At 46.2% G+C, this 21,055-nt stretch overlaps 1 protein-coding gene across 1 annotated transcript; it reads right to left on the bottom strand.

The window, feature by feature from the left end:
• Positions 1–909: 909 nt before the first annotated feature.
• On the bottom strand, positions 910–20,566 carry KIN (Kin17 DNA and RNA binding protein). Its single transcript, XM_070946743.1, has 13 exons — positions 20,397–20,566; positions 18,825–18,919; positions 17,691–17,734; positions 16,501–16,623; positions 15,021–15,202; positions 13,295–13,343; positions 12,026–12,089; positions 9,697–9,826; positions 8,055–8,105; positions 6,609–6,677; positions 5,254–5,353; positions 3,369–3,469; positions 910–2,102 (listed from the first exon to the last, which is right to left on the bottom strand). The coding sequence occupies exons 1-13, from the start codon at positions 20,508–20,510 to the stop codon at positions 2,031–2,033; spliced, it is 1,194 nt and encodes a 397-aa protein (XP_070802844.1). The 5' UTR covers positions 20,511–20,566; the 3' UTR covers positions 910–2,030.
• Positions 20,567–21,055: the final 489 nt, after the last annotated feature.

Raw genomic sequence — 21,055 nt, 5'->3', positions numbered from 1 at the left:
TGACATGTAACTGTTCTGCCCCAGCTACGGACCCCAAAGAACGCAGCACACACAAAGTCTGTACAAACCTTAGTTTACTAAATTAAATCAGTCTTTTTCAGACAAAGGCTGTTAATTCACTTTCTTAACAGCCTACAAGAATCCAAAGAATAAATAATCGTAATCTTACTAGGGTTGGCAGAAAGCCCAGAAGCAATTTGCAGGAAACTGATAAGAGAAATAAGATCAAGACGCAAAGGAGAGTGAATGAAGTTGTTCCCTGCAAATTGCCTCAGTCGTCGTCCTTCCTTAAATAGGCTAAGGGAGTGGCCAATTAGCCCCAAGCCTTACTCTCGAGGAGACCTCCTCCTGAGGAGCCACTCTGCCTTTTGGCAACTCTACGCGCCCGTGCATCGAGAAGAGGCTCCTCCTCTTCACTTATGGGAGCTTCTGGACGTTCTGAAGGCCCTGGCTGAATCCCCGCCTCTGGCACCACATCTTCTCCAGCCTCCTCACTGTCCGACTCAAGTGCCAGTTGCACAGGCTGCTGGCGCAGCACCACACCAGCCTCCTCGCTGTCGGAATCAGCTACCAGCTGCACAGGCCGCTGACGGGCCACAACAGTAACTGAGTTAATTGAAGTCATAAGACGACAGCTGGGATGACAATAAACGAGGGCTCAGTATTGTTACCATCAAATAATATAAATCGGCTCCAATTTGCTCAAACTTATAACTTTAGGCAAGGCGTGGAAAGCTTGTTGACAAGCATCTGATCATCACACCGCATCTTGGTGTGACCCGAAGATTCTGAACTCTGGAATTTAATTTGAAGAGCACCTCTGTAAATTCCCAACTTCCAACGGAATACAGGTTAACGTCTGACTTCAGAAACCAAAGTCTACCTTCCGAAATAAAGCCAAAGAGCCAATTTAAGGGCGTTGAAGTCCATTTATTTGGGACGCGCACAGTGGTTCAAAAGAAACACCGCACCAATAAAATAACTCCATTTTTCTCTGTTCTGTACAAAATCATTATACAATTAAAAAAAACCCCAAACCATTAACGGATGTTCCTGCTGGTCCGAAGAGCCGCGTATAATGGACGAGTGAAAGCCCAGATTGAGAAAACTGATTTTCCAAGCACAGAGTTATCGTTACCAATTTTCTTTAAATATTTCAACATCGCTAAACATTGCAATGCAAAAACGGCTGCCTGGATGTAGTCCAATTCAGAAGGTCCAGCTAACCGTGGGACCAGATTTTTTGGCTGCTCGGAAGTGTTTTTCCTCAAATCTGATAAAACATCCTTATCAAGATGCTTGGTAGCCTCTTCTACAGTACGAGGAAGAACTGGGGGGAAAAAAAATGAACAAAAATTGGAGCTCTTTGAAGATTCTCCCATCCCGTCAGAATCCATGACTTAGATTAGGAACTGGCACGCTTTTCTCACAAGGTTGGCGCACGATCATCCATGGTCTTGTTAAGTCTTGATGATTTTGTAAAAAAATTGGCCAATTTAAAAAGTTGGCAGGGTGATAGTGGCACAGGTTATGCATCTTGGGGGGCGGGATAGTAAACATCCTGTTGCTGGTGAATCCCATCCCAATGGAACGGAAGACTATTATCGTGTTAGCGTGTGAGAACTCTAAACTCTTCGCTGGCACCCCTGAAGTTACACCACCATAGTCAGCACTACAGGTAGAAGATAACTCCGACCACAGATGGTTCCAATTTCTGCAGGAAATGTACATTAGGAAAAGTTCTACGGACCGCAGGGCCGTAGATGGCTGAGACTTCGCTACAGGTGAACCAATCTAATCAAGATTCCCAGCAATAAATTAGGAGAAATCTATTACGAGATGGCCCATGGTTGATCTACAAAGGGCTTATAAATAAATGGAGGATCCAATATACTGTATTTATAGGGCTTCCTTCAGAAATCTCGTTGGCTCCTTGAAGTTGACGGTTCAACTCTTGAGTTGAGGGTCTACTGGAGTTGTTCATCTGCAGCCATCTCCGGAGATGTTCCTCAGAGATCCCATCAGCTCTTTTAGTCAATGGAGGCCAACTTAGAAATGTCTTCGTATGGAACACCATCCACCGTACGTCCTTTCAGAGCTCCCTGCAGAGGGAAATTTCAACAAAAGGAAGTTTTAAGGAAGTTCAAGTTTTTGGACGCCAAGAAAATAAACCAGTGATCATCTCAACTCAAGGCCCAATAGGATCAAATCATCCTACATTGGATACATTACATCAGAGTTTCTCTCCCCACACACGAGGGGGAAGTCATATCTCGGGGAGGCTTCCAAAGATAGCAACAGCTGACTTTTACAGTGAGCCCTCAACTACCACAACTGAGCAAAATTGTGTTGCTAAGCGATACATTTGTTAAGTGAGTTTTGCCCCATTTTACGGCTTTCTTGCTGCAGTTGTGAAGTTAGGAACACGGTTGTTGAGTGAATCTGACTTCCCCATTGACTTTTCTTGTCAGAAGGTTGCCAAACGGGATCACGTGCTCCCGGGATCAGTGGTGGGACTTATCAGTTCGCCCTGGTTCGGGCAAACCGGTAGCTCCGCCCACCCATCCGGACATCATCAAAAACGCTCTGCGCATGGGCAGAAGCGCTGTGCACTCTCAAAGCGAGTGAGCCCACCCATGCGCTCCCAATAGCGAACTGGTAGCGAAGAAAATTGAAACCCACTACTGCCCGGGACACGGCAATCGTCATGAGTCACGTGCCAAGCGGTCAACTTTTGATCACGTGACAATGAGGAAGCCGCAACGGTCACAAGTGTGAAAAACATCGTAAGCCACTTTTTTTTCCAGTGACGTTGCAACTTTGAACGGTCACTAAGCTAACTGTTGAAAGTCGAGGACTTACAGAATCCAGGCAAGATTCATCTGGGCCAAAGGAATAACATTTCAACTGCATTTACCCTCAAACCAGGGGTGAAATCCAGCAGGTTCTGACAGGTTCTGGAGAACCGGTAGCGGAAATTTTGAGTAGTTCGGAGAACCGGCAAATACCACCTCTGGCTGGCCTCAGAGTGAAGTGGAAATGGAGATTTTGCAGTATTTTTTCCCCTGGAGTGAGGAGGGAATGGGGATTTTGCAGTATCCTGTCCCTGGAGTGGGAAGGGAATGGAGATTTTGCAGTATCCTGTCCCTGGAGTGGGAAGGGAATGGAGATTTTGCAGTATCCTTCCCCTGCCACGCTCACCAAGCCACACCCACAGAACCGGTAGTAAAAAAATGTGGATTTCACCCTGCCTCAAACCCTTAATTCATTGAATGAACGAATCCATTTTCTAAATTTCTTGTTAAGGATCGTCAATAAATAAGGAACGGATGCGGCTGCCTGTTATACGACTATTAAAATATACTCACTGATTGAATGAGGACCGTGGCGGAAAATGACTTCTCGTTGATGCTCAGTAACGTGGCTTCATTCCCTCTGTAGCCTCCGTTTAAAATCAGCACTTTTTTACCTGTAAGGTGAACAGGAATGAATCTAATCTACCTCAAACCTGACATTGGTCAGTCTAATTCAGTGCTTTTTTTCTAGGCTTGGCCTAGTTCAGTGGTGGGCTGCAACTGGTTTAACATCTGGTTCAGTGATTGCGCGCTTTGCGTGCCTAACATGCACGGAGCGTTCAAAATACAGCAATTTGAAGTCAGCTGCTTACATTCTAAGGCAGCCCCGGTAAGTAGAACAGCAGAGGTGTGGAAATCAGCTGTGCTGCGTGAAACAGCTGAGCCAGAAAGAAGGAAATATAGGACAGTATAAGGTGGGGGCGGGGCCAGCTGATCGTCGGAACTACCGGTTCGCCTGAACCGGTTCGAACCGGCAGGAGCCCACCACTGGCTTAGTTATTAACTGCCCTTTCTTCCTTTGCTCTCAAGACACCGGAGTCAATTTCTAGGAGCCATGAATTACTGTATTTTTCGGAGTATAAGATGCACCTACCTTTTTTGGTGAGGAAAAGAAGAAAAAGAAATCTGCCTCTGCCTCCCAGCAATTTTGCCTCGTTGCAACAAACAGCAAACAGCCTGCTTTACTTTCATTTTCGTTTTCAGCATAGCTTGATCAGCACAAGGAGAAAAAAAAATCTGCACCCAGCAATTTACCTCCTTGCAGCAAACAGCAGAGGCCCGCGCAAAACAGCTGAGAGCAAAACAGCTGAGAGTCGGGAGGCCGATCCAATCAACTTGTGCTAATTATGCTGTGCTGAAGCTGAAAGGAGCTGTTTCTTTTTGCTGCAAGGAGGTAACTGCTGGGAGGTAGAGGTCAAAGGGTGGGGGCCAGTGGGTGGGCGGGGCTACATTCGGTGTATAAGATGCACCTAAATTTTCACCCCCTTTTAGGGGGGAAAAAGCTACGTCTTATACTCTGAAAAATATGGTAGGTCCTCTTCTGTTTTATTAATGCTACATGCATTTTCCATGCCTTTGATATTGGAATAGGATTTGAACTCCCAACCCTAGGAGCAAAACCTACGGGCAAATGATAATTAAACCGTCCTATGATAACATAGATGGTTTGCTTCACAGGTTTGGGCTGAGCCCCCGTCTTTTTTAAAATGTCTGGTTTAAGTATACTTCTTTCAGCTAATTCCACACACATCATACCAATAGCAATAGCACAGACTTATATACCGCTTCACAGTGCTTTCCAGCCCTCTCTAAGCGGTTTACAGAGTCAGCCTGTTGCCCCCAACAAGCTGGCTTCTCATTTTACCCACCTTGGAAGGATGGAAGGCTGAGTCGATCTCTAGCCAGTGAGATTCGACTATATTGTTAGAAGCTACCGTATTTTTCAGTATATAAGACGCTCCAGACTACAAGACGCACCTACCTTTTTTGGGGAGGAAAACAAGAAAAAAAAAATCTGCCTCTGCCTCCCAGCAATTTGCTTCCTTGCAGCAAACAGCGGAGGCCGAAAATGGGGCGCGCGGAGGCAGCAATAGGCAATGGCAATCCCTGCAGCCTGAAACAGCTGATGATCGGGAAGTGATCCAACCCACAATCAGCTGCTTGTGCTAATCAGGCTGTGCTGAAGCTGAAACTGAAACGGGCTGTTTGCTGTTTGCTGCAAGGAGGCAAATTGCTGGGAGGCAGAGGCCAAACGGTGGGGGCCGGCAGGTGGGCGGGGCTACATTCAGTGTATAAGACGCACCGAAATTTTCACCCTCTTTTAGGGGGGAAAAAGTGTGTCTTATACTCCAAAAAATACGATACATTTAACAAGAATTATCTTGCCAGAAAAACTTACCTGGGGCTGGGATCACGGTCTCCAGATGCGTCTGGTCAAGTTTGAGCTTATCTCCGGAATTGGTCAATTTCACAACCGCCGTGTATTTGTCAATTACCTCCTGTAACATCAATTACACATGTATTAAATGAAAGGAAGAATTCATTGCTATTATTCTTAAATTGTCAGAAAGAAGTCACCGCCTGGATCTATTGTACAAACACATGAAACCGTAAATCATGGTTTATTTACACTTCATGATGCCTGCCCAAAAACAAACAAGCCACATGATGCATTAGCATGTTGTGAGAACCAGGTTATCATATTAAGTTATGCAGGTAGTCCTCGATTTACGACCGCAATTGGATGTGGCACTTCTGCTGAGAAGCAATGAGGTGGTTAAGTAAGCTGTATCTAATTCTATGACCTTTTGTTGTGTTGTTAAGCAAATTACCAGGGTTGTTAAGTGCAGTCCATGGGTGGGTTCTAAAATTTTTTGTTACCGGTTCTGTGGGCGTGGCTTATTTTGTGGGCGTGGTTTGATGGTCACGTGACAATTCTTTAGGATTTAGCAGAGGTACTGGTCTACCAGGCTTTTAACTGCTTGCAGAGCTGTACCAGTCTACCCATTTATTTTTGGAGGCACCGGTCTACTCATTTGTTTTTGGAGGCACCGGTCTACCCATTTGTTTTTCGAGCCCACTGGTCTACCACCACACTGCCTTTTAACACTGATCAGCTGTAGGGCGACCCTTTGAAGCCCCGCGGCAAGAGTTTAAACAGTTTTTTTCCTTCCAGCCGATCAGCTGGGACTCGGGAGGCAGCGAAAAATTGGGGGCGGGGCCAAATAAAAGGTAAGAATAATGCGGGGGTGGTGGTGGTGGGAAGGTCCCGCTCCCGAACAAAGAGAACCAGTTCGGTGACGTCATATCTTCATCGCTACCGGCTCGGCCGAACCGGGAGGAACCCACCACTGCTGCAGTCGTTATGTTTAATCCTGTTTTCCCCATTGATTTAAGCTTGTTGGAAGCCAATTCGGAAGGTCGAAATGGAGTTCACAAGACCCCACAATCCTGCACCTGTTGCGCAGGTAGTCCTCGACTTGCGGCCACAATTGAGGCCAACATTTCTGTTGTTAAGTGAGACATTTGTTAAGTGAGTTTCTCACTTAACTCTGAATAACTCTGTTATTCAATTATTTCCCATCCTCTCTTGGAATATTTTCATTTTACGATCTTTCTTCCCACGGCTGTTAAGTGGATCACTGCCGTTGTTAAGTTAAATATTTTCATTTACACCTGCTCCAACCACCCTAACGCTTGTCCCTCTCTGTGACCAACATTTTGGGAAGGGCAGCTAAAAGGCTCTGTACTCACCTTAATGACGGCTTTTTTTTTATAGTATTTCTCGCCAAGTTTCTTGGTTATGATTTTGACCACAATTTCCTAGAAAAGAGATCAGGGTTAATGACATGCAAGTAGATCTCACTTCCTTTCTGCAGTTAATTCTTTCTGGAATAGAGTAAAATTGAAGTGCAATGTTAAAATTTAGCCCCAGAAATAAAGTTTGTTCTTGTAAATGGGAAGGAGAAGAGAGTCTCCTACACACACACACACACACAAAGAGCACAGGGTCAGAAAAAAATACATGTTCCTTAATTTTCTAGTTTTCCAAAAGCAGGGATTCTGCTGTTGTTATAGCTGTCAGAACTAATCCTTCCATCCCTCCATCCACCATCCACCCAAAACTGATGAAGCCTCTTGGATGAGAAGCGAAATGTCTTCAAGGAAAACCTCTTTTGAGGTTTTTTTGTTTTTTTTTTGCTTGGATTTATATACCGCCCTACTCCCGAAGGACTCAGGGCGGTGAACAGCCAAAAAGATAAAACACACAAACTACAAAATTTAAAAGACAATATAGAAACCCATTAAATGATTTGGCCCAAAACAAATTAAAACACCCCTAATGTTTTAAAACAAATTTACAATTTACAATTAAAAGGGAAGTTAGGTCAGGCCAGACGGTTGAAATAAAAAGGTCTTGAGGGCATGGTGGAAGTGTTTTCCTTCTTTTCCTTGAAGAGGTTTCGCTTCTCATCCAAGAAGCTTCATCAGGTTCTGGACGAATGATTGCTTTTGAAAAAGTGCCTTTGGGACAACCAGGACCTGGATGGCTGAGAATCTCACAGACATTATTGCTCTGCCGATTCTTCTTTGTCTAAGCATCCTAAATATAATAACTCAAATAATACAGGTAGTCCTCGACTTAACAACCACAACTGGGGAGTAGACTTTTCCGTTGCTAAGCAATGCAGCTGTTGAGTCGTGCTTGGTTTTTACAACTTTTTTTTTGTTAAGTGAATCACTGCAGTTGTTAAGGAAAAATCATGCGGTTGTTAAATGAATCTGGCCTCCCTCCAACTGACCTTTGCTTGTTAAAAGCCAGCGGGGAAGGTCGCCAATGGCGATCACATGACCCCAGGACACTGCAACAGTCATACTGTAAGTACATGCCAATTGCCAAGTGCCCAAATTCCGATCATGTAACTGTGAGGATGCTATGATGGTTATAAGTGTGGGGATCGGTTGTAAGTCACTTTTTTCACTGCCGTTTTACTGAACGGTCATTAAACAAATAGTCATAAGTCAAGGACTGCCTGTAGTCTGCCAGCTAAACAGGAACCTGATAGAGATAAATTGAAACAGGGGGAAAAGAAAACCTTGGACCTGAACATAACAGTTAAAGGGGATACATAAAAATCTACCCACTTATTCCCCGAAGCTACATCACGACAGATTCCGGACAATCCCTTGGATACTTACAGGTTGCAACCAGTAGTCCGTTCGGGCAGACTTTTTCTTCTCTTCTTCAAACTAGGAGAAATAAAAGAAAAAAACTCACATGTATTAATTCAATTCGGCCGTGCAGGTAAGATCAACTAGAGATAATATCCGGAAAATATCCTACCATACTAAAAACTTTTATATAATGCATTTTGTGACTTCCAGAAAAATCAGAAGTAACTGGAATATGGAGAGTATATTCTTAATGATAGAATAACTGCTTTATTGTCACTTTGAATGAACACTAATCGGCATAAATTAAAGTGAAATTTCATCACTTAGAGCTCTCAAAGGGTCACCACCTCCAACATACACGACTAAATAAATAATACAAAATTGTGTGTGTGCGTGTGCATGTGCATATATCTATCTATCTATCTATCTATCTATCTATCTATCTATCTATCTATCTATCTATCCTCGTATTAACTAGATTGTGGAATTCTTACTTTGCTTGTCAGAAGGTTGTAAACTGTATGTATGTATGTATGTATGTATGTATGTATGTATGTATGTATGTATGTATAAAGTGTCTCTGAGACACCTGGTCTACCCCAACATGTGGGAGGGGGCATTCTGCTCCCTTTTGCCTTTCAGCTCCAATCCAGGAGCCCTCAAGCAAGTTCGAATCCAAGTAAGGTATGGCTAGCTGATGAAAGCTAAAAAGCTTGAAATAAATTTGGTATAAAATGGTTTGTCGTGAATGGGACTGCTTGAGGGCTCCTGGATTGGAGCTGAAAGGCGAAAGGGAGCAGAATGCCCCCTCCCACATGTTGGGGTAGACCAGGTGTCTCGGTAAACACTTAATCTTTCCCCTGGCTCAAGCTGATGAAGGGAGGAGAACCTGTGGCTCAGAAGCTTAATTCAACTGCCTAGCATGCAGGAAGCCCAAGTTCGAATCCAAGTAAGGCTATTAACTAGATTGTGGAATTCTTACTTTGCTTGTCAGAAAGTTGTAAACAGGGATTACATGACCTTGGGACATAGGAATGGTCTTAAGTATGAATCATCCTTTAAAAGGATGCCCAGAATTGGATGCAAGACTCAAGGTGTAAGCCAACCAATGTAGGTGATCAAATGATTACTAGCTAGTTGGCAATGTTCTAGTAAACCACTAAACTAGGAGTTGCATTTTGTGATCCCCTTGATTTTCCTATTTTCTTATGAGCAGAAGACTCCACCCCCCCCCCCCCAAATATTACCAGTAGTCCTCCCTGCCTCACATAGGGGCACCTTGGCAAAATAGGAAAAACATTCTCTGCTGATAGAATAAAATTTTGAGTGTTGAACTGTAGAGTCCTGAGTGCTCAGACATGTTTCTTGCTAGCATTGATGATATTACCTAGTTGGGTCACGAAACGTCTGCGAGAAAACAACCAAGCTCAGTGAGCACCAAGGACCCCATAGTCCTCCTTCTCCTTGTCTCCAGAAACCCATTCCCATCTAGCACTGATGATGTTACCTAGATGGGTAATGAAAGGTCTGCAAAAAAAATCAACCAAGCTCAGGGAGCATCAAGGAGCCCACAAATGTTCTCTGGTTATCTCACATCCCCCGCCCATTGTTCCTGCTCATAATAATCACCAATCAGAATGTATCAGTAACTGGACCTCCACCACACCTCTATGATCTCATCAAGGGCGGATTTTTTCTTCCTCTTCTCCTTAATTTGCTTTGACGTCGGAGGGATTTCTTTCCGCTTAACGGGGAGCAGCGCTCCTGGCGGCTTCAGCACGCTGGCGCCAAGCAAGCTGGAGAAAAGAGACCTGGGTTAATAGTGGCAGGGAGCCTGTCCAGATGTGAGGACACGATTTTTTTTTAGTCCCCCTAGGGTGCTTTTTTTCCAAGAGGCAACGGGACCTTCTGGTTTTTCTTTGAAGACGTTTCGCTTCTCATCCGAGAAGCTTCTTCCGCTCTGACCGAATGACGGGGAATGGTGGGATTCAAAATTTTTTACTAGCGGTTCTGTGGGCGTGGCTTGGTGGGCGTGGCATGGCTTGGTGGGCATGGCAAAGGAAGGATACTGCAAAATCTCCATTCCCTCCCCGCTCCAGGGGATGGATACTGCAAAATCTCCATTCCCTTCCCGCTCCAGGGGATGGATACAGCAAAATCCCCATTTCCTCCCGATCAGCTGGGACTTGGGAGGCAGAGAATAGATGGGGTCGGGGCCAGTCAGAGGTGGTATTTACCGGTTCTCCGAACTACCCAAAATTTCCGCTAATGGTTCTTCAGAATTGGTCAGAACCTGCTGAATACCACCTCTGGAATAGAAGGGTTTATACTCCTTGCAGACAGTTGGTGATTTGCATTCTTTCAGTGAGTTGTTGAGGCCACTTGGAGGTTTATCTGTGCCCTCAGGGTCACCTGAGTAGTGCAAGAAGGAACTGTCCATTTATGTCAAAAGAGGACATCAATGTCAAAATTGAACAGCCCTCTCTCAACAGAGGAGGAGGGATTATTGATTGATTGATTGGTTCGATTTATATGCCGCCCTTTTCCGGAGACTCAGGGCGGCTTACAATGCTTTTAAGCAATAGCCTTCATACTTTTGTATATACCTGCTTAGTAGGGCTTTCGCCCCCCCCCCCCCCCAAGCGGTGTTCTTTTTTATACAAAGTCAGTTTATTGCCCCCACAATCCGGGTGGTCATTTTACCTACCTCGAAAGGATGGAAGGCTGAGTCAACCTTGAGCCTGGTGAGATTCGAACTTGCAGTAATTGCAGGCAGCTGATGTTAATAACAGTGCTTTAGTCTGCTGCGCTACCAAGGCTCTTGGTACATCATCTATCTCCAGTCCTTTCATCCGTTCCAAGGAGGCTCCACACCCATTTGCACCACTCAGGTGATCCTGAGGACACAGATAAACCTCCAGGTGGCCTCAACGACCCTCTAAAAGGATGCAAATGACCAGCTGTCTGCAAGGAGTATAAATCCTTCCATCCCTCACCATCCAGTTAGAGCTGAAGAAGCTTCTTGGATGAGAAGCGAAACGTCTTCAAAAGAAAAAGACCAAGAAAGTCCAGTGGCCTCTTGAAAAAAGCACCTTTGGGACAACCATGACCCGGAGGTCTGAAAGTCTCCATAGAGACTTAGTCCCCTAGTAGGGAAAATGGCTTAAGATTTCCTTCCCGAGTCAAAGAATAACACAAACGCAGGGAACCTGAGCTGGATTGGATTCAGATGAGACTCAAATAATCTCCTTATCCTGTGTTTGGGGAAGGGAGAGAGGGGACAGGAAATTCCCAGAAGCAGCGCACTAGTGTTGTGGCCCGTCAGGGGCCTGTGCAGCTGGTAGCTGATTCCGACAGCGAGGAGGCTGGTGTGGTGATGCACCAGCAGCCTGTGCAGCTGGCACCCGAGTCGGACAGTGAGGAGGCTGGAGAAGATGTGGTGCCAGAGGCGGGGATTCAGCCAGGGCCTTCAGAACCTCCAGAAGTTCCCATAAGTGAAGAGGAAGAAGAGGAGGAGCCTCTTCTCGATGCACGGGCGCGCAGAGCTGCCAAAAGGCAGGAGTGGCTCCTCAGGAGGAGGTCTCCTCGAGAGTAAGGCTTGGGGCTAATTGGCCACTCCCTTAGCCTATTTAAGGAGGAACACCAACTGAAGCAAGTTGTAGGGATCAACTTTAGTTCACTCTCCTTCGCGTCTGGATCTTAGTTCTCTGATCAGTTTCCTGCAAATTGCTTCTGGGCTTTCTGCCAACCCTAGTAAGATTACGATTATTTATTCTTTGGATTCTTATAGGCTGTTAAGAAAGTTAATTAGCAGCCTTTGTTTGAAAAAGACTGATTTAATTTAGTAAACTAAGGTTTGTACAGACTGTGTGTGCTGCATTCTTTGGGGTCCATAGCTGGGGCAGAACAACCAGCCCTTCGAGGGTTTACAGGTAGTCCTCAATTTACAGCAGTTTGTTTACTGACCGACGTTACAACCAACCAATACTACTTGCCTGCCTTTGGGTTGCTGTGCTGCAGCAGCTGAAGTGCTTGCTCCTTTGTTCAAATTGAAGATCACTAAAAGGAAAAAAATAATAATTGCTCATTTCTTTCGTACCACATTTGGGGTTTGTGGACGCAGTGGTGCGGTGGCCTAGAGGCGGGGCTCTCGCCTCACAATCAGGAGGCTGTGAGTTCGATCCTAGGTAGAGGCAGTGTTCTGTCCCCGTCCCACTCACGCACCCCCACAGACGGCCCGGAGTTATAAGCCACACGACAAAATTCTTTGAAAATAAAGCTGGCAGCAACCCAGTGGCTAGCTGCCAATTCAGACTTTACTCACACAAAACAAAGATTAGACTGTCAGCATTCCGATAAAACAGGCAGAGTGTCAACAATACAAGGATTAATCCAAATGCAATCCGATAAAGCAGGTAAAGTCCAGTAACGCAGAGATTATGGAGTATTTCTAGTTTTTGCTCATCATAAACTGAACCGGCCACCACACCCACATTTATACCCTGTGGGGTGTGGTCCAGTGACTCAGCTAATCTCTGGCACACCTTCCCCTCTGCTGCACACGCTTCTCCCTGCGCCTCTGGCGAGAGTCCAGCCAGCACTTATCTCCTTCGTCGCTGTCCACCTGTGGCTGCGGGGACGTGCTTGGCTCTGAGCCTATCTTTTGGCCTTCGGTGTCCTCCAGAGGCATTGCCAGAGAGGAGGGTCCTGGAGAGGGAGGCCTTGCCAACTCCTCTTCCTCACTCTCAGAATCTGCATCTGTCGATAGCCCAGGCTCAGGCAACGGAGCCACAACAGGCAGATAGTTCTCTCTCTGGGCACAATGAGAATATATCTGCCGAACAAAACTCCACACTGGCGACAGGAAGGGCATTCGGCCAGTAAACAGCTCCATTCGGTTGCCCAGACTCCACCCCCGCAAGGGATTATGGGGTCGTTAAAAGATGATGATGATGATGGGGTTTATGGACACAAGGCAAAGGAGGGCTGTGGGGTCCTTGGTGCTTTCGGAGCTGGGTTTTTTTCGCTGACATTTCATGACCCAACTAGGTAACATCATCACTGCTAGATGGGAGTGGGGTTTGTGGAGATGAAGAGTCCATACATTCAAATAATTTTACCAAAAAAACCCCAAAACCCCACCCTACTTGGAACTGCCAATATTCTGTGATATCAACTTAATAATTTTAGGGTCCTGGTTTAGGACTTGAATCGTTAAGTCTCCACAAGTCTTAAGACTGTGAACCTTACAGATAACAATTTACCTTTTTCCTCCTCGTTTTCTCTGTTTAGTTCAGTGAAGATCGGCTCTTCCTGCAATGACAGAAAAGAACTAAGGATGGCTGAACCCAACAGGAAAGCACAGACATCATATCACAAAGTGACGAGTTGGGTTCGTCGCAATCAAGAAGGAATTAAGGAAAGTTTGGTTTGACCAAATGCTCCTGGGAATAAATCTAGGCGTTGTGGCGCAGTCTGGGGTCTGACTTATAGCAGGAACAGACAGACAGATAGACACACACACACACACACACACACAAACCAGTGGTGGGTTGCTACCGGTTCGTCCCGGATCGGGCAAACCTGTAGCGGAGGCAGCAGGAAGCTCCGCCCACCCTCCTGGACGCTTCTGCAGATGCACAGAAGCATTGCGCGCGTATGAGCACGTGCCCGCCCACAAGCGAACTGGTAGGGACGGGTTTTGAAACCCGCCCGACACACACACACACACACACACACACAAATTGTAAAAAGCAACAGCTGGGGGACATATTAAGCTACTAAATCTTATTCAATGATCCACTTTGCTGATCCCGTCTCTCTCATCCACATAATAGAGACAGTCCTCAATTTACAACCAATTTGCTTAGTGACTGTTCAAAGTTACAGCAGCACTGGAAAAAAAGGGAGTTTTTGACACTTATGACCGTTGCTGCATCCCAGTGGTGGGTTCCTCCTGGTTCGGCCCAGTTCGGCCGAGCCGGTAGCGGTGACGATATGATGTCACCGAACCGGTTCTCTTTGTTTGGGAGCTGGGTCCTCCACCTACCCGTTATTCTTACCTTTTATTTGGCCCCGCCCCCAATCTATTCGCTGCCTCCCGAGTCCCAGCTGATTGGCTGGAAGGAAAAAAAACTGTTTAAACTCTTGCCGCCGGGCTTCAAAGGGCCGCCCTACAGCTGATCAGTGTTATAAGGCAGTGGGGTGGTAGACCGGTGCCTCCAAAAACAAATGAGTAGACTGGTGCCTCCAAAAACAAATCAGTAGACCGGTACAGCTCTGCAAGCAGTTAAAAGCCTGGTAGACCAGTACCTCTGCTAAATCCTCAAGAATTGTCACATGACCATCAAACCACGCCCACAAAATAAGCCATGCCCACAGAACCGGTAGTAAAAATTTTTAGAACCCACTCCTGACACATCCCCATAATCACGTGCAGGGGTGGGTTTCACTTACCTTTACCACCAGTTCGCTGCATGCACGCTCACTTTGCCTGGCCTCGAAAATGGGCCTAAATAGCACGATTTGGAGCCAGGGCAGGTGGGCGGACCCACCGGTGATTGACACGACCGGTTCGCCTGAACCGGTGCGAACCGTCTGAATACCACCTCTGGTTACGTGATGAAAATTCAGACACTTGGCAACTGGCATGTACTTATGACGGTTGCAGTGTCCTGGGTGTGTGTGTGTGTGTGTGTCACGCGATCGTTCCCCTTCAGTGACGTTCTGACAAGCAAAGTCGACGGGCAAGCCAGATTCGCTTAACAACCGTGTTACTAACTGAACAACTGCGGTGAGTCACTTCACAACTGCGGCCGGGACGGTCATCAAATGGCGCAAATTTAAACAACTGTCTTTGCTTAGTGGCAGAAATTTTGGGCTCAACTGCGGTTGTAAGTCGAGGACTCCCTGCGTTAAATTTTCGAATACGGGACTAACGAGGATCAAAATGGCAAAATCATCAAGTATCAAATATCCTTTTGCCCCCACCTGATCTTTTCCCTCCAAGCCCCTCCTGACTTGCTGTTCGATGAATCTGGCTGTTTTTTCTTCATCGTCCAAGTCCTGTTTTTTCTTTTTTTCCTGTTCCTGCTGCCTACGGATGGTCTCGGGATCTCGGTCAATGTACTGGATGTACCAGCCTTTGGGCGTTTCGTCGACTTTGCAAAGGCCTTAAAGAAGCATATTGCCATGGTTAGAACCTTCATTTTAGGAGGAATAAGGAAGGAAGTTATAGAATTGTAGCCCCCCCGCCCCCAAATTGGAAGCCCCCCCTGTAAAGAATATCCTTCGATTAACCTCAGATCCTGAGGAGGAAAGAGACACAGCCATGCAGGCTGCTTGGCAATGGGTTGGCAATGGCTTACCACCCGTTTCTCAACCTTGGGAACTTGAAGAGGAGTGGACTTCAATTCCCAGAATTCCCCAGCCGGTGTTGGGGATGTTTTTGTCACAGGGACTCTGGCCTACAGACTTGGATCTCTAGATAGGCTCCTATATCCAAGCACTAAGAAGGCCTCATTCCACTTAGCTTCCCAACCATCTATTGCACCGGGGGGGGGAGGGGGGGCAGCGTGTGTCAAACTGGAGTTCTTTGAGGGCCGGATCAGAATTCTAGCTCTCCTCCGCAGGCCGGCTTGGGGGGGGTGGGGGGAGAAGGGGGGAAACTTTCAAAGTTACAACAGCACTAAAAAAGGTGACTTAGGACCAGTAGTGAGATTCAGCCGGTTCGGGCAAACCGGTAGTTAAATTGCTGGCTGGCCCCTCCCCTCCCCAGGGTCCCCACATGCCTCATTTTGGCTCCCAGGTAAGTGCAGGGAGGCCTTCTAGGCCCAAAATGGGGCGGGGGGGGCGTGGTACCCCCCCCCCCCCGGTGGCCTGTTTTCACTCCCAGGAGGCTTCAGGGAGGCCTCCTAGGCCTAAAACGGGGCATGGGGGGGGCCAGCATGTTCCCCCACGTGGCCCATTTTTGCTCCCACGGGGGTGTAGGCCGAGTGTTGCCCTGTCACGCCCACTCAGTCGGTCATTAGGACTCTTTGCAGCATCCCCCATGGTCACGAGATCAAAATTTGGATGTTTGGCAATTGGTTCATATTTTGTCCCCCGGGGGAGTCACATGATCCCCATTTTGTGACCTTCTGATGAGCAAAATCAATGGGGAAACCGAATTCACTTAACAACGGTGGCAAGAAGGTTCGTAAAAACGGGACAAATGCCTCGCTTAACAACAGAAATGTTGGGTACGACTGTGGTCGTATGTCGAGGGCTACCTGTGCAGCATTCAAATGACCTCCCCTCCCCCTCCCAACGCGCTTAAAAAAAAAAGTAAATGTTAAAATATTGATATATTGATAAGGTTTAAGTCCTTTTATTCGGCAAGTTCTTCTATTTAGCGAGTGGCTCAGCTGCCTCCAGCACCCCAAATCCTCCCACGAGGGAGGGGGGGGTCCATACAAGGAGAACTTTTTACCTTCCCTCCCGAGCCACTTTGTAAAATCCGTCAGAGTTTCCCACTGCGTAGCGTTCATATGGATGTGTTCCCGATGGCTGATATATTCATTATATACGATATTGTTGTGGACTCTCTTTGTTCCTAGGAAGAAAGAGAGAGAGAAAAAAAACACCACTCTGAATTAGAAGCATGGAGTTAGCTAAAACATTTCCACGTTAACTAAAGAAGCATCGTTTTTCCATTGTGGGACAGCATCTTCCCGAAAATCGGTATGGCGCCCACTCTACAATTCTTCCAAAAGTTTTTAAAATGTGGCTCGGCTTCCAGGCCCGGAATTCAGGGTAGATGCTCATTCTGGGAGTTTTTTTCTGCTATGTTGGGATATGTTTAATTGTTTTCGTCTTCTGGATGTACATGATTTTTAGTATTTCGGGGGGGGGGGGGGTCTTTGTTTTTACTCTAAGCCATTTAATGTTTATGGAGATTCTCAGTCATCCAGGTCAGGGCTGTCCCAAAGGTGCTTTTTTCAAGAGGCAACTGGACTTTTTTTTTTTTTTTTTTTGAAGATGTTTCGCTTCTCATCCAAGAAGCTTCTTCAGCTCTGACTGGATGGTGGGGAAGGGAAGGATTTATATTCCTTATAGACAGCTGGTCATTTGCATCCTTTCAGAGAGTTGTTGAGGCACTGAAGGTTGCCTGATAAACGCAGATAAACCTCCAAGTGGCCTCAAGGACTCTCTAAAAGGATGCAAATGTCCAGCTGTCTGCAAGGAGTATAAATCCTTCCGTTCCCCACCATCCAGTCAGAGCTGAAGAAGCTTCTTGGATGAGAAGCGAAACGTCTTCAAAAGAAAAACCAGAAAGTCCAGTTGCCTCTTGAAAAAAAGCACCTCTAAGCCACTCAGTTTGTTTTGGGAACCGGGCACTGGTGGCAGACTGATTTAAGTGCAGTATTGCAGGCAAACACTGCCCATTGCCAAGAGTTCGATCCTGACGGGGTTCAAGGTTGACTGGGTCTTCCATCCTTCCGAGGTCGGTAAAATGAGGAGCCAGATTGTTCAGGGAAATATGCAAATAAGGTGTCTACATTCTAAATTGCCCAGAGAGTGCTATAAAGTGATTGGGATGGGGTGAGGTGGGGTACATAAGCCTAAATGTCCCTGTTAGTCTCCAAATCTAATACGAACAAACAAACAAATGAAATTTACCAAATCTTCTCCGGAGAAGTTCTAGGAAATCATTCCGGAATTCCCTAGAAGAATACGAAAGAGAGTGTTACTGTGAGGTAAACCAGACAGAAATCATGACCGGATGAGATAATTCTACTTTTATTATAAGGTTACATCACAGAATCTTGCGAGCCTGAACTATACCGTATTTTTTGGATTATAAAACGCACCAAGATTTTAAAGAGGTAAACAAGAAAAGTTTTTGCCCTCCCCAGCCCCCAGGAGCACTCTGCAGGCCTCCCAAATCCTCTTCGCGCCCCGTTTTTGTGAAAAAAAAATCTTGTTTTTAGGGAAAACGGGATGCGCGGGGCAGGGTTTCAGGGGGTGTATTCGGTGTATACGACGCACCAACATTTTCCCCCTCTCTTAGGGGGGAAAAAGTGCATCTTATATTCCGAAAAGTATGGTAGTACAATTCTCTCCCCTCCCACCCCCCGGCTTCTTTACAGCCTGGGAAACTAGGGAGGGTCTCTTCTGAACCTTTTTCTCCAGTACTTCTGGTTTCTAACAAAAACAGTCATTCTGGACAATGGCTTCACCGAACAACCATTACAAAAAAGGTTCTAAAATCAGGTTTGGTCATGTGGCAATCCTGCTTAACGACCAACATGACTTCCGACTGTAATTTCAGGCTTAATTATGGTCATAAATTGAGGACTATCTGTAACACTAATTGCATGAGTTCAATTTCTATTATAGCCCTTGAGTAACACAGAAACTTTGTCAGTCATAAACAGAAACACTCTCTCTCTCTCTCTTTTTTTTTTTCTCTCCCTCCCTTTCCCACCTCCCCTTCTCTCTATATAAAGCAACATGAGACTTAAATATCTGTTTTGTAAAAAGGATATTCTGGTCCCAGAATGGAGGATAATTTGATGGACAATGAATTGAGGAGAGCCTTCACTAAGCTTCATTTTTAAACAACAACCTCCTCCCACTCCTACAAAATTCTAGAAAATTCTAAAAATCTGTTTGGACAAATAACCACAAGTGCGTGAGGCACTTCTCAACTGTCTTATATTTCCAATTTAATAGACTGCAGCCATAATACCGCACAAATTTCAGCAGACGCAGATCGTAAAACGCAAGCGCCAAGTTACCGGCCAAACTCACTCTGAAAAGTAATCCATGAATTGCTGAGGGTTTTCGGATGCCAGGAGCAATTGTCGTTGGTGAGATTCGGACATGCAGTGACATTTAAAGCCATTCTGGAAAAAAAAAGGCGAGAAACAAAATAAAGTCAAAATTCCCCAGTAAACCTCAAACAGGTATCACAAGTAGCTAAAACATTAAAAAGGACAATGGAGACAAAATAATGCAGCTGGCAAGGAACTACCAAAAGAAAACGATATTTACCCCCAAACATAAGCGTCTTGTCCAATTTCATGGGTCGACTAGAAGACCTCCAAAGGTCTCTTTTGACTCCGTTATTCTATCCCATTCTTTTTATCATTGGTCTTAAACTGATGGGGGAGCTTTTGATCTAACACCATCTCTTTCAAACTTGACTTTAATATAAGTGAACTTCAGCTTCCAGGATTTCCTAGTCAGCACGGCTTCCCCAACAGGGCTGGCTTGGGAATTCTGGGAATTGAAGTCCACTCGTCTTAAAGTGGCCAAGTTTGAATAAACAGTGGTTTAATACAAGACTAATGAAAAGGACTCCAATCTCACAGAAGGCTGGCTGAGAACACAAAAAATCATATTAACGTATATCGTCCAAGACTCAAAAGGAAAAACCACAGTGATGAAACCTGAAAAACACAACCTGCTTCATCACTGGAGGATTTTAAGAAGAGACTGGACAGCCCCTTGTCTGAAATGGTATAGGGGTAGGCAACCTGTGGCTCTGGAGCCGGATGTGGCTCTTTCATCCTTCTGCTGCGGCTCCCTGTCGCCAGTCAGCTCCACAATATATTGATAATTGATACGGCTTTCAGTTAGGATAGGTAGAGGAAAAAGGACGCCGCGCTAGGAGGAGACACTATGGTGGGGGCGACCAGACTTCTGATTGGCTCCAGAATTGAATGGGGGGGCTTCCAGTTAGGGCCTTTGTGGCTCTTTGAGTGTTTAAGGTTGCCGACCCCCGGGCTGGAGGATCTCCAAGATCCCTTTGTGTTGTGTTGTACTCTATTCTAAAGAAGAGCTAAAACATATGAAGAACGGTTGCAGGAATTCGGTACGGCTAGTATAGAGAAAAGAAGGACTGGGGGGACGGGATAGGATAGCAGCATTCCAGTATTTGAGGGGCTGACACAAAGAGGGGGGGGGTCAGCTTATTCTCCAAAGCACCAGAAGGCAAAACAAGAAACAATGGGTGGAAACTTATCAAGGGGAGAAGCAACCTGGAATGAAGGAGAAAGTGAGGACAATTAACCAGTGGAACTGCTTGCCACCAGAGGTTGCAGGTGTTCCATCACTGGAGGTTTTTAAGAAGAGACTGGACAGCCACTTGTCTGAAACGGCATAGGGTCTCCTGCTTGAGCAGGGGGCTGGACTAGATGACCTCCAAGGTCCCTTCCAGCTCTTATCCTGATTCTAACTTCATGCTGGAGCAAAATCACCCTAAGACAGCCAAAATCCGACAGAGATTTGTGGATGAGGACCTAAAAGGCCACCCGAGTCGAGGGCTTCTTCTAGAGCGCCCAGATAGACTGCCCCTGCCCCTGGAGGCTCGCTCTGTACCTCGTCCCGGCACTGCTTCTGGCACATCTGGCAATACCAGCGCAGCTTCTGCAGCCCCTTCGACTTGATGCGGTTGGCGATGGCCTTGGGGCTCAAGAAGTCCGTCTTCCCCATGGCGAAGGAGGCGAAGGAGCGGCGACACACGAAACCGGCGACTGCGACCCTCGCTTCCGGACTCTGAGCGGCGGCGGCGGAAGAGCTGACCGGAAACGGAAGTGTTGTCACCGGAAACGGAAATGATGTGACAGGAAATCGTCATCGTTGACCTTTTTTTAAAGAAGGGCTTTGATGCCGCTCTAGCTCTCCCAATGAATGAACCGGGAATCACTGTGTAGAGTCTGTCCCGGCCGGTGAAATCTTAATTAAAAGATTTATAGTATCTATATTTACTATATCTATGCATCAACCATGTTAGGAGTCGCTTAAAGCAGAGGTGGGCAACTATGGCCCTTTTATGACTTGTGGACTTCAACTCCCAGAATTCCTGAGCCAGCCATGTTACCTCAGGAATTCTGGGAATTGAAGTCCACAAGTCATAAAAAGGGCCACCTCTGACTTAAAGTATCTATTTTTTATTCTGTCTAGGCATCAACCTTAGTTAGGGCGTCGCTCTAGCACGTCAGCTTTGTGACCTTAGTTCTCTTTGGAGGACCGCTCAG

Source organism: Pituophis catenifer, unplaced genomic scaffold (assembly GCF_029215685.1).
Source record: "Pituophis catenifer annectens isolate HBS135680 unplaced genomic scaffold, rPitCat1.0.hap2 SCAF_7, whole genome shotgun sequence".
Taxonomy (NCBI): Eukaryota; Metazoa; Chordata; class Lepidosauria; order Squamata; family Colubridae; genus Pituophis; species Pituophis catenifer.
The sequence above is the reverse complement of the archived record's forward strand: the minus strand, read 5'-3'. Positions and strand labels throughout refer to the sequence as shown.

Bases quoted from the DNA above. Each gene is read 5' to 3' on its own strand.
- KIN (XM_070946743.1), bottom strand. From the start codon at position 20,510: ATGGGGAAGACGGACTTCTTGAGCCCCAAGGCCATCGCCAACCGCATC. The intron at 6,678-8,054 runs GTAAGTATCCAA...TCTCTTTTCTAG, and splicing joins CGGACTACTGGTTGCAACCT to GAAATTGTGGTCAAAATCAT. The intron at 2,103-3,368 runs GTGAGTATATTT...TTCCCTCTGCAG, and splicing joins CCACGGTCCTCATTCAATCA to GGAGCTCTGAAAGGACGTAC.